This window comes from Oryza brachyantha, chromosome 6 (assembly GCF_000231095.2).
Source record: "Oryza brachyantha chromosome 6, ObraRS2, whole genome shotgun sequence".
NCBI classification, from domain to species: domain Eukaryota; kingdom Viridiplantae; phylum Streptophyta; class Magnoliopsida; order Poales; family Poaceae; genus Oryza; species Oryza brachyantha.
Window position 1 is genome coordinate 7,155,943 of NC_023168.2, and position 12,627 is coordinate 7,168,569.

The 12,627-nt window shown below is 41.8% G+C and overlaps 2 protein-coding genes across 2 annotated transcripts; both read left to right on the top strand.

Annotated features, from left to right (window-relative positions):
- The first annotated feature begins 418 nt into the window (after window positions 1-418).
- On the top strand, window positions 419-2,078 carry LOC102713645 (UDP-glycosyltransferase CGT-like). Its single transcript, XM_006656834.3, has one exon. The coding sequence runs from the start codon at window positions 472-474 to the stop codon at window positions 1,894-1,896; it is 1,425 nt and encodes a 474-aa protein (XP_006656897.2). The 5' UTR covers window positions 419-471; the 3' UTR covers window positions 1,897-2,078.
- Window positions 2,079-8,416: 6,338 nt separating this feature from the next.
- LOC102721086 (U-box domain-containing protein 35) lies at window positions 8,417-12,422 on the top strand. The gene is made up of 4 exons (XM_006655944.3): window positions 8,417-8,905; window positions 11,503-11,621; window positions 11,734-11,849; window positions 11,946-12,422. The coding sequence occupies exons 1-4, from the start codon at window positions 8,551-8,553 to the stop codon at window positions 12,232-12,234; spliced, it is 879 nt and encodes a 292-aa protein (XP_006656007.3). The 5' UTR covers window positions 8,417-8,550; the 3' UTR covers window positions 12,235-12,422.
- The last annotated feature ends 205 nt before the right edge of the window (window positions 12,423-12,627 follow it).

The window sequence follows — 12,627 nt, forward strand, 5'->3', positions numbered from 1 at the left end:
ATTTAGAGGTTGAAATTCGTTTTTTTATTGGAACACACATGAGTAAGGATATACGGACACATATTTAAAGTATTAAATATAGTCTAATAACATAACAAATTATAGATTCCATCGGAAAACTGCTAGACGGATTTATTAAGCCTAATTAATCTGTTATTATTAAATATTTACCGTAATTATGTTTAGATCGAAGATTGGTATGGTAATTTACGCGTAATCTATATAATTGGTCTTTTGCCTATATTTAATACTTTATGTATGTGTACAAATATTTGAACGGGACAGTGAAAATTTTTACTGTCAAGACTAAAGAGGACCTAAATAATTGTAATTGTGACGAACGTCGATATCGCACGACGACGTATCACCTAACCTGTACTACGAGGCCCTAAAAGTTTGCTTCTAAATAGAGGTTTTTTAGTCCTAGCGTAGCACCACTATACCAAATATACCGCTAGAGGCTTGCAAGCCATGGCAGCGACCGCAGCTCAGAGAACCGGTGAGGCAGGCGCCCGAGGCCATGTCGTCTTCGTCCCTAGCGCCGGCATGGGCCACCTGCTCCCGTTCTCCCGCTTCATCGGCGCACTGTCCAGGCACGACGTCGACATCTCCGTCGTCACCGTCGTCCCGACCGTGTCGGCCGCCGAGGCAGACCAGTTGGCCGCGCTCTTCAACGACTTCCCCCGCCTCCGCCGCATCGACTTCCACCTGCTGCCGCTCGACGCTTCCGAGTTCCCCGGAGCCGACCCGTTTGTCCTCCGCTGGGAGGCCCTGCGCCGCTCCATGCACCTCCTCGGCCCGCTCATCGCCGGCGTCACCCCACGCGTCACGGCCGTCGTCTCCGATGTTACCTTGGTGTCCCAAGTAAACCCCATTGCCAAGGACCTACATCTCCAGTGCTACGTGTTGTTCGTCTCCTCGGCAACCATGATGTCCCTCAACTCCTACTTCCCCATCTACCTTGACAACAAGGACGCCGAGGCTGATGTCGGCGACGTTGACATCCCCGGCGTGGGTCGCATCGCAAGGTCCTGGCTGCCGCAGCCATTGCTCGACATGAACAAGCTCTTCACGAAGCAGTTCATCGAGAACGGCCGAGAGAACGCCAAGACCGACGGCATTCTGATCAACACATTCGACGCCCTGGAGCCGGTGGCCCTCGCCGCCCTGCGGGACAGCAAGGTCGTCCGAGGGTTCCCGTCGGTGTTCGCCGTCGGCCCGTACAGCTCCCTGGCCAGCGAGATGAAGGACGCCGGTGCGGAGGTAGAGGACTCCACACTTTCCTGGCTTCACCAGCAGCCGGCGCGTTCGGTGGTGTACGTCGCCTTCGGCAACCGCTCCGCCGTGAGCCACGAGCAGCTCCGGGAGATCGCCGCGGGGCTGGAGGCCAGCGGCTGCAGGTTCCTGTGGGTACTCAAGACCACGGTGGTGGACCGCGACGACAGGGACAGCCTCCGGGACGTGCTCGGCGACGGGTTCCTGGAGCGCGTGCAGGGGCGCGGCATGGTGACCAAGGCCTGGGTGGATCAGGAGGCGGTGCTCGGCCACCCGGCCGTGGGGCTGTTCCTGAGCCATAGCGGGTGGAACTCGGTGACTGAGGCTGCGGCGGCCGGCATGCCGCTGCTGGCGTGGCCGCGGGGCGGAGACCACCGCGTGGCGGCGACGGTGGTGGCGAGCAGCGGCGTCGGGGTGTGGATGGAGCACTGGAGCTGGGACGGGGAGGAGTGGCTGGTGAGCGGGGAGGAGATCGGCGCGAAGGTGAAGGAGATGATGGCGGACGGCGCCGCGCGGGAGAAGGCGGCGAGGGTCGGCGAGGAGGCGGCCAAGGCCGTCGCTGTGGGCGGCAGCAGCCACACCAGCATGCTCGAGTTCGTTGCAAAGCTCAAGGCCACTTAATTAATTACGCTTATATGCATCTAAATAAATGAATAAAGCATCCTATATCCTGGTCTATTCGAGCCATTCATGGTGAGTTTATCCCTGATGAGTGGGTGCAATCATGCACGGTGGAGTGTATTTGTTTATCCAAGATGATGTTTAAGTTGTTATAAGGGTGTGATTAAGGTTGAGATAACAAATAATTGTGATTGATTGAGATGTTGAAAGATGATAAATTCAATGGGCAATGGTTCTAATTGATCATCATCAGAAATTATATGGGCTAGTTGTATTTTGGACATATTTTTAGTCCAAGAGATGTAATATTATGGTTCATTGTTATATTTGCTCCTTTATTTACCACTTCCAGAAATTATATTTTAATTTGTATGTTTTGATAGGATATATTATACATTAGTCTATCTTAAAAAAATATTTTTTGTAATTATATATTTTACAACACGCAATACAATAATATAAGACGAAATCCACTCAGTTCTGATTTAATTTCCTTCCCTTCTTCGAGAGTTCGTTGCAAAGCTCAAGGCCACTTAATTAATTACGCTTATATGCATCTAAATAAAGGAATAAAGCATCCTATATCCTGGTTTATTGGAGCCATTCATGGTGAGTTTATCCCTGATGAGTGGGTGCAATCATGCACGGTGGAGCGTATTTGTTTATCTATGGGAGGCTAGATAATCCAAGATGATATTTAAGTTGGTTTCTTAAGGGTGTGGTTAAGGTTGAGATAAGAAATAATTGTAATTGGTTGAGACGTTGAAAGATGATATATTCAACATTTTTGCTATTTGGCAGTTGACTGCCCTTTCTCGTACGTGTCACTCGATCGTATCGACCATCAGATCTGAACCAACGTCAATTAGCAGCAAGATTGATCTTTTTTGGCTAACTACAATCGGCTGACAACTTTAAAAAAATCAGTCAACTGATAAATAGCCAGACCCTATATTCAATGGGCAATGGTTCTAATTGATCAGCATCAGAAATTATATGAGCAAGTTGTATTTTGGACATATTTTTAGTCCAAGATATGTAATATTACGGGGACGGTGAAGAGATTAATGTCTGATTTATCATGCTATAAGCATCAATGTTCGTTGTTATATTTGCTCCTTAATTTACCACTTCTAGAAATTATATTTTAATTTATATGTTTTGATGGGATATATTATATTTACCACTTGCAAAATAGATCATATACAGTCCTGATACACAGGGAGTATGATGTACAATGACACCGACACGACACCCAGCTCCCGGGAGACAGATCTAACTGTTCACAGTTGCTGTCAACACAAGGTATTGTCGACCGGCCATTAAGGCAACCGGCCACACATCACGAGCACGGGCAGGCAGCATCGACTCAAATGATGATTTCTAAATGATATATTTTTTATAAAAAAATTATAATGTAAATAAAAAAATTTATATGTATTCTTAATAAATAGAAAATCAACTTCGATAAATAATCTAAAAGTAACTTAGAATTTAAAACTAAAAATTAAAATTTTAATGTGCAAGCATAAGTACCAGCGAAATAACGGGCCGCGCATTTCCTCAGTGACAACCATCTCCCGACCAAACGTCCGCAGCCGCCTCTCTGCCATATAACAATAACGGTGGCTTCAGTTAAATGAAACGTAGCGATCTCCTTGGGAAAACAAAAGAATTAAAATATGGGCAAAATTTGCTACATGTCCTCGAAAAAACGCGTAATTATCCAGTAAACACCGTAAGATCACGAATTTGCTGCAGGGTACCATAAAAATATAGTAATTAGCTGGTAGACACTTCGGACATTATTTTATTAATTTTGGAGTAAAAAATTTTAAAAATGGCGAGATTGCCCTCGGTGACCGGGTCGCTGCCGTCCTCGTCGCAGCTGGGTCACCGTCACCGCCGCCTGCACAGTCACCCTGTAGGCTAGGGCTCAGGTGTGGTGCGGCGCCGAGACCGACTGGGCCTGGTTCGACCGGACCTAGTCGACACAACGGGTTGGCCACCGAGGGCAATCTCGTCATTTTTAAAATTTTTGACTCCAAAATTAATAAAAGAATGGCCAGAGTGTCTACCAGCTCATTACCATATTTTCGTGGTGCCCTGCAACAAATTCATGATCTTACGTTGTCCACCGACTAATTACACGTTTTTTCGATGCCCTGTAGCAAATTTTGCCTAAAATTTATGGACAAAGTGTGCTGATATATTGATTGCTTGATGTCGTTTGAAGTTGAAACTATTGGTGTTCTCTTCCCTTGGTATTTCCCTCCACACTAGGTCAGAAAATATTTTTGCATATGGGCTGAATAATAGGTCGCATGCAGCTTACTATTTGATGGCCAGCAAAAAGGAATACCACTCAACGTAGCATATGCCTGCAAAAACCATTTTTGTAGGCGGCACATGCGGGTTAAGTGGCTAGAACAGAAGCATATTATCGTAGGCGGGGCACAAGGATAGCCGTTTGCGAAAATATATTTTTTCAGATAGCCAATACCATGAACCGCATGCGACGTTATCTCGTCTATTATTTCTTCCTCCCCTGACCAACACTGCTTTCTAGGCCTTCACTCATTAGGAGATAAGACAAAAAAGTAGGGGGAATATTTTCATTTTGAATCATTTAATAACTTTAACTCTCCAAGGTTAGTGCACTACCTCTACCTCCTATCTTGTTGCTATTTTTATGTACTTTAAAACCTTATTTTCATATTTCAAAAAAAAAAAGAATATTTTTATTTAAAATGTCCATGGTTTTGTATTTATCAATTTCCAAGACATATGCATTTTTTTTTGGCAAATCTTGTTTGTTGTTGTAGTCTCACTCAATATGTATGATTTTTATTGCAATTAGTTCTCCATATCCAAATGGATGGATATACATATAGTATGAAGAGAGAGAAACACCCTAATCTAGTGTGGAGAGAGAGCAAAACTAATCTAGATTCAGTTTCTACTTATCGTAAAATACATAGCAATTCTTAATTATTATGGATTTTGTAAAATTGAATTAATGCTTTTATGGATTATGGTTTTTGCGACATGGCAGTATAACCTCTTAATCTTTTAAATCTTTATTTTATGTAATTCACTAAATCATTTGAGGTAGTAACACTAATTTTATTTTTTATCATAATTCCAACATTTTTGTATAACCTTGGAGAATTTTAAATCTTTATATCGCTGCTTAGAATAGTTATTTTTGTAAATAATTTTTTTTCTACCAAATTAGTATATGGAGTTTGCAATATTTTGTCATGATTAAATGATAATCATTTAAGTTTTTCATACTGCCCGTAGATAAACAGACATAAATGGATGTATGACATGCCTAGATATGAACATATGTTCCTCAAGCTATCAAAAGTCATCCAGGCTGCCGAGTAGCATGCGAGAGCAAAGAAGATTGAGGAAATATTTTGTCCATGTAGAGAGTGTAACTTAGTTCAGCGTAGATTTATTACAGGATATACCAGTTGGTCACAACACGGCGAGTCAATTGACTCTGGAAAAATGTTGCACATGGAACCTGGTACAATGCGCATTCAGAAGTTTCATAATTTTGTTTTTGTTTCAGTTCATCTGTAACTTCTGTTTTGTTTCTCCTGAAAATTGTCTGTCTGGCTATCTCTTTTGTTGTTCCTAGATTGTGCTAGCTCTTGCTTTGCAAAACTGGTATGTTGTTTGGTCATGTGTTTTAGTAAAAAAAAAAAGGAGGGCCCTGGTTCCTTTTCTCTTAAAAAAATCCGTACTAAAATGGAGAAAGGGTTAATTTACGCTGACAACGCATACTATGCAGTAATTAGCAAATTCCTTATCCTAAAATCTCGTTAAACCATGTGTTTACGACCCTATAATCAGGGCCTTAATGCGTGATCGGGCGCATGCAGATCTTGATCGAACGGCTACGGACGGTGCCAGCAGGATACGCAGCTTAATTCGCAAACCAAACGGTTTTTTTTTTTTTTGCTTCGAAATAAAATTGTAAACCAGTTTCACTTTTTCGCTAGATGGGCCTTCACGTCCAGGTTGACGCACACATCCCGATTCCAACTACCAGCCCACGACGTCCCAATTGTGGGGATGGCCGTACGTGCACCGCTTGCAATTTAGCACTGGCTCTAATTTCACTAAATGCTAAATAACCTAAATTATATTACAAAATAAATTTTACTATGGCGCATAAGAAAAATTACGTTAATTAAAATTAACTTAGTTTTTTTATTTATTAGTTAAATTAGAGTCACCCGGTTCGATCCACAGCCATCGCTACACCCAAGTTCAGGCCTAGTCGTCGTCGCCGGCGGCGGCCACCCGGTTGGTCTCCGGCGGACGGCGGTGCTCGACGACGTCACATTTGTTTGGCCGCGCGTCTCCGATTTGACCGAGACCGCTGGATGTTTCGGCCAACGGAGAAGACAAGGAGTGACGGATTAATTGAGGGAATCCGACCGCGATCCCCGAGCATATTCCGCTCCCGGTCCACGCCCCGCCTGCAATCATCTCCATTTCATCACTAGTTTATACTACTATTATACGTGTGAAATTTATACGCTTGATTCCTTTTATTTTTTTTAAAAAAATAAAATTGACTCACCTGCCATGATCTCCATGATGTAATACTCCGTATAATACTCTGGACATACCATACGTGTTCCAGTGTCACTGTGTCAAGAAGCTTAATCTGATTGTTAATCAGCCGATTTGTGAGTATAATTACTCGTCGGATACAGCGAGCATGCATATGACATGTATGTATGTTCTGTGAACTTTGCTGCGAGAGCGTGTCTTCCTGAAGAGATCACATAGAGGAGTGAATATATGTGCTAATGTGCAGGTTGATTATGTATTCAGTGTGTTCCTGGACAGACTAATTAAATCATCTGTACGTATAAATGTGCATAAATACAGGATGCAAGTCTTAGGCGGTGTTTAGATTTAGAAAATTTTTAGAAGAAGTGTCAGGTCAAATATTTGACGGGATGTCGGAAGGGGTTATTGGACACGAATGAAAAAATAAATTTCACGGCTAGCCTAGAAACCGCGAGACGAATCTTTTGAGCCTAATTAATCCGTCATTAACACATGTTGGTTACTGTAGCACTTATGGTTAATCATGGACTAATGAGGCTCAAAAGATTCGTCTCAAGATTTCTTTCGCAACTGTGCAATTAGTTTTTTTGGTTCATCTATATTTAATGCTTTATTTAGATGTTCAAAGATTCGATGTGATGTTTTTGGAAAAAAAATTTAGGAACTAAACAAAGGCCTTAGAGCATGTACAATGATCCTACTCAGCAGGCTACAAAATAATCCATGTCATCAAATTCTTACGTGGTGGGAAGAGAACAAAGGAGAGAGAATAAAGCGAACGACTAATCTATCGTCTTCCCCGAGCGATGCGCTCGCATGCAGCTGATGTTGCCGATAAAAAATCACATTTTGTGGGGCCACACCGAATCCCATGGATCCCATGTGGTTCTCTTGCGCTTAGCTCGCTCTAGATCTCGCATCCCTTAAACACAAGCAACTCACTCTTCCGCTCGAGCTGATCTCCGCCACCGCTAAAAATGGCGCATGGCATGGAAGAGCCGCCGCCGCCACGGTTGGATCGATGCCCGCACAGCTCATGTTCCTCTTGCACTCAATCGATACCTCCCACCCGTCAGATCCTCCGCTTGAAACATGCGTGCGTCATTGCCTACCAGATCCTTGCCATCTCGTGGTTTCTTCCATTGATGGAAGCAAATAACTAAAGAAATGATTCTTTAGTTATTGATTTGCGGATTTACCTCCTCTTTTGCGGATTTTTTCTGTTCCTCTCTTGCGGATTTTGTTTCGTTCGATCCTCCTTGCTTTCTTGATGTATGCATATTTATTTATTCATGCAATATTTCAATTTATTGAAGGAGCGATACAGTTGTGGCAAGATCTATATCTTTCCTATGGCATTTGATGAGAATCGCCCTTTTAATATAAATGTATGTTCATGTCACAACACACACAAATAGCCACAAAGATTAATTTCTCTTTTGATCATACACAGTTATACATGCATTTATTATTTATTATTTATTTATTAAGAGGTGTTCTCCGTAATAGCTAACTTATTATACCAGCTAGTTGTAATACTGGCTATAGAATGACGTGAAAACCAGTATAGCCGGCTGTAGGCTGTATTATTGACCTTGCTCTTAGTTTGTACAGTCGCTGTTGCGTCAAGTTCAGGAAACCTAGTTCTCATCCATCCATCCGTCCAACCATCTGGTTCTCTCACAGTCTCTCTCGTATTTATACACTACATACATACGTACTTACGACTGTTCTATGAGTTTCTGAATAATTAATCCATTAATTGTATCCGTAAACAGGACATTTTTCGCATATACGAAAACGTCGAATTAATTATGGGAACATGAAATAATCGTACCACACTAATAGTAATATTTAATTAGTACCCGAGAAAAAGTCAAACTTGAAACGCGCACACAAGCCCATCTTCCAGCTTCGCTACAGGAGTTTCGTCATATCATATCAGGTCACCAACACCCTCCTCCCCTTCGTCTTCCTTTGCTGCGTCGTCGTCTCGATCGCCATAGCTACCTTGCTAGCTAGCTGCATAGCATCAACACTGTCCTCTCTCTCCACATGGCCGAGGAGTCTCGGGAAGGAGGCGGAAGCGGCGTCGTTGACGCCGTGGAGGACGACGAGATAACCGGCGGCGGCGGTGACGACCGGCCAGGCAAGAGCCGCGGCGGCAAAGTCGACGACGACAAGATTAACAATGGCAGCACGTGGGAGATCGAGGAGATGGAGGATGACCAACACCGGCAGCCGGCCGGGCCGCCGCCCCCTCCTCCTGCCGCCGACGTGTACGTGGCGGTCGGCAAGGGCGGGTCGAGCATGGAGGCGCTGTCGTGGGCGCTCCGGCGGCTGGCCTCGCCGCGGAGCTTCGTCTACCTCGTGCACGTCTTCCCCGTCGTCATCAGCATCCCCACCGCATGTAAGCGACCATGCATACTCGCTTTTGCTTGTTTCAACCAGCTGAGATCTTTCTCGCCATTCATACTTACCTCAAGAAAAATCTGGCAGCACATAATTTTTATGCTTCATGAGACCATTAATATCAGAAGATACTACTTCTTGCTACAAGCTTGGTTGATTAGTCTAAGAATTATCATATGTTTTCTTGGTTGTGAACTTGTGATTGCAAGCTTCTTTGATTAGAAGGGTGATGTTTACTAGTTAGTGCATATGGAAAATTAAATTAGAGAGATCATTAAATGGAGGGACAAATTGATCATGTGCATGGTTAATTCCAAGGACTGTTCTTGTCTCATAATTGGTAAGATCACCGTTTGGGTCCCAGCAATCTTTTTGGTTGGAGATTGGCCTGCATTGCTGCAATCAAGGTCAAGTTCTTGGACTAGCTTTGGGGGGATCGATTTGTCTGTGACTGAATTTTTCAAAGCTGGCATTGTCACAAGCTGTAGCTCCATTCTACTGCCTCTGTGGGCCTCCTGCCGCCCTACGTCAGGAATATTTTGGCCCCTTCGCAAACCTTGCAGCAAAAAAAAGGCTTCTAGAGCTGATGCTGACAGCATGGAGATGTACAAACAATGCCACCCATGTGATGTTGGGTTTAGGTGAGTGTTCATGCTAACTCTGGATTGATCACCAACCAAAGGCTTGTCTGGACAATCCTTTGAGAAGAAGGATACTGGACCAAAGCTGCAAAAGATTTGATGAGATTATGCCTGATCCCTTGTGATATTTCTAAAATCAACGTCTTTCAAGGTGATAGAACTAATTTTACTCCGGTACAAATGCGTCCCATTACGAGTATACATGTTGGATGGCGAACAGTAGAGTAGGGATATCAATATACTGTATGATGGTAGGTTTACGAGATGCCGGCGTGAGCAGGGCGAGTGCTGTACTACTCTGCTATGATTCCACTGAAGTGTGAACATATGAGCACAGTGAGATTCCGCTCTGCTAGTAGACGCGCACAGAAATTCACTGATGGATGATGCAGACAGGTCATTCTTAAGCTATATTTTCATTTTGTAGAAGAATATAACCTTTTTTACGAATATGGACATAGCTAAAAATTACAATGTTTTAGGACAGAGGTAATATATCTAGGCCGCGTTTGGTATTGGAGAATAAGGTAACTTATTCCCAGCACGGAAAACGTAGTAATAGATTAGTACATGATTATTTAATTATTAATTATTAAAAAATATAAAATAGATTAATATGATTTTTTAAAACAACTTTCCTATAAAAATTTTTTGCAAAAAATACACCGTTTATCAGTTCGGGAAGCGTGCGCATGAAAAACAAGAGAGATAAGGTAACTAATGCAGCTACCGAACGCAGCCCTAGTATATAAAGAGATATATATTATGTATCTAATATGTAGTTATGTTTAGCTATGAATGATTTGGACATAGGCTTCATTTACATTTGTAACAAAAAATAGTTATATTTTCGAAAACAGGTAGTATCTTATATATACAGACAGATATATTGTGCATAGCTTTATTTTTGGCTAGATACCTTACTACAGTCAAAAATACTACGGGTGGTTGTGCAGTATATTTGTAAATAAAAAAATAATTTATCAATAAATTTTTTTTAGTGTTCTTAGAGTTCTAAAAGCCAAGACTAAAAAATAAACTACGACAAAAAAAAACTCTAAATCTACTCTAAATTTAATGTTAAAAATTTAAATTTTGGTTTATAAGCATAAGTATGAGCAAAAAGATGGGGCTACATGAGGAAATCATAAACACACAATTCTGTTAGGCTATAGTCCAACAACAAGTCGAAGTTCGTTTTTTTTCCTCTGAAATGAATGTGATGTTTTATTTTCTATCACTTCTTATGTGCAGTAGGGGTCATTAGTGGGGGAGTTTTCCACCTAGCAACGAATCTATATTCAAAACCTTTTTCATTTGGACATTATATTCATGGTGAATTCATAATTTTTCCATAAAGCTTGAATTGTTGTTAAATAATGCTACTCCCACACATGTATACAACAGAAAACATGACTAGTAGCTTTTTTGCCATGACATTTTTTTTAATTTTAAATTGGTTTTGAGTTTTGAACATTTGATAGAGGGAAAGGAGGAGAATGGATTTGCAAAATTAGTTGTTTTCAAGGGAATTATTTTGTCAGATTATCCTTTCCAAAATATCATCTCTAAGAACATAACACTGAAGTAGATGTTCAATATTTTGTTGAAAATGTACCTCAATCCTTTTTGTGCAACTCTCCCCTAGCTCAAAAAGGTTCGAATACTTTTAGAGTATTGCTCATTAATACGTGGACCCAATAACAATGAGCAATACTGCTTGCACTCCAGCCGAAAATTTTGGGATCGGCCCTGATACTGACAAAGTAATAATATTTCTGAAGTTCTGCTGTCACCATCAGAATGGACAAAATTTCTGACCGTGTTTTTCTCTGAAGACTGATCGACTGTATTATATCTGAGCTCTTAAGTCTGAACATTATTAAGTTGATGCATATATTCTGATGAATGAACTCGAGTACTTGACGTATGTCTCCTTGGATTTCTGAAATAGTAGGAATGATGCCTAAGAGCCAAGCAAGGCCAGAGCAGGTAGAAACTTACATGAACCAAGAGAGATCAAAAAGGCGTGTGATGTTGCAAAAATATTTGGACCATTGCCGCAACTTTCAGGTGAACTAGTGGGCATCAGATCTTCACATTTCTGAGCTCATACAACAACTTGAGCTGTATCGGCAAGGCACGTTTATAAAGTCAATTATTATAATTCTTGTCATATCTTCAGGTTAATGTTGATGTGCACCTAATCGAGAGCGATCATGTTGCTGATGCAATCCTCGAACTCATCCCAGTCTTTCATGTAAAACAACTAGTTCTGGGGGTTTCAAAATCCAATTTGCGGTAAGATCCACATACCATGCAACATCCAATTAACCGAACTTCAATAAAAATCTTGCATTTCATAAGTACATCCTGAATTTGTCTGAATTCATTCAGGAGGTTCAAGAGAGGAAGCACAATAGCAGGACAGGTTCAGAAGAACGCACCAATCTACTGTGAAGTCAAGATTGTCTGTGATGACAAAGAAGTTACAACCGCGACAACTGCTGATCCAACACCACCGCTTTCACCTGCTCCTGTAAATAACAAGAATAACTCTGTCAGCCCAACACCAATGTCACCTGCAACGAATCATAATATTGGAGCTGCCGCTGATGACAAAAACGAGACTAACCTCAATGAGAGAAATAAAATTACAAAATATTTGAAATGCTTTTCATTTTGATCTTACTTTTATGGCTGCTGTTTCAGTAACTTTTGCAGATATCGAACAGTGCGTGCATAGCATCTTCAGACAACAGAAGGCTTGTACAGAAACAGTTTCACCAATGTTGTGATCTTGAATCTCTTGTTCATTTGTACAAAAGATTATTATTTTATCATATGAGATATTTCCAGCATTTTTTGTGTAATTTAGAGTTATGCTTGATAGTGATGTCTAGCACCACATGGAAATTGCAGGAAGTGGACAGACAATATCCTGCAATTCCTCATGTGTTGCCAGAAGACCAAGCAATAAAACAAAGACAGCTCCAGTTGTCAACCTGGCAACCCTAGCATGGAGCACTTATCATTGATCATAGGTTGCAACATATGCATGTGAGAATTTATTACTCCA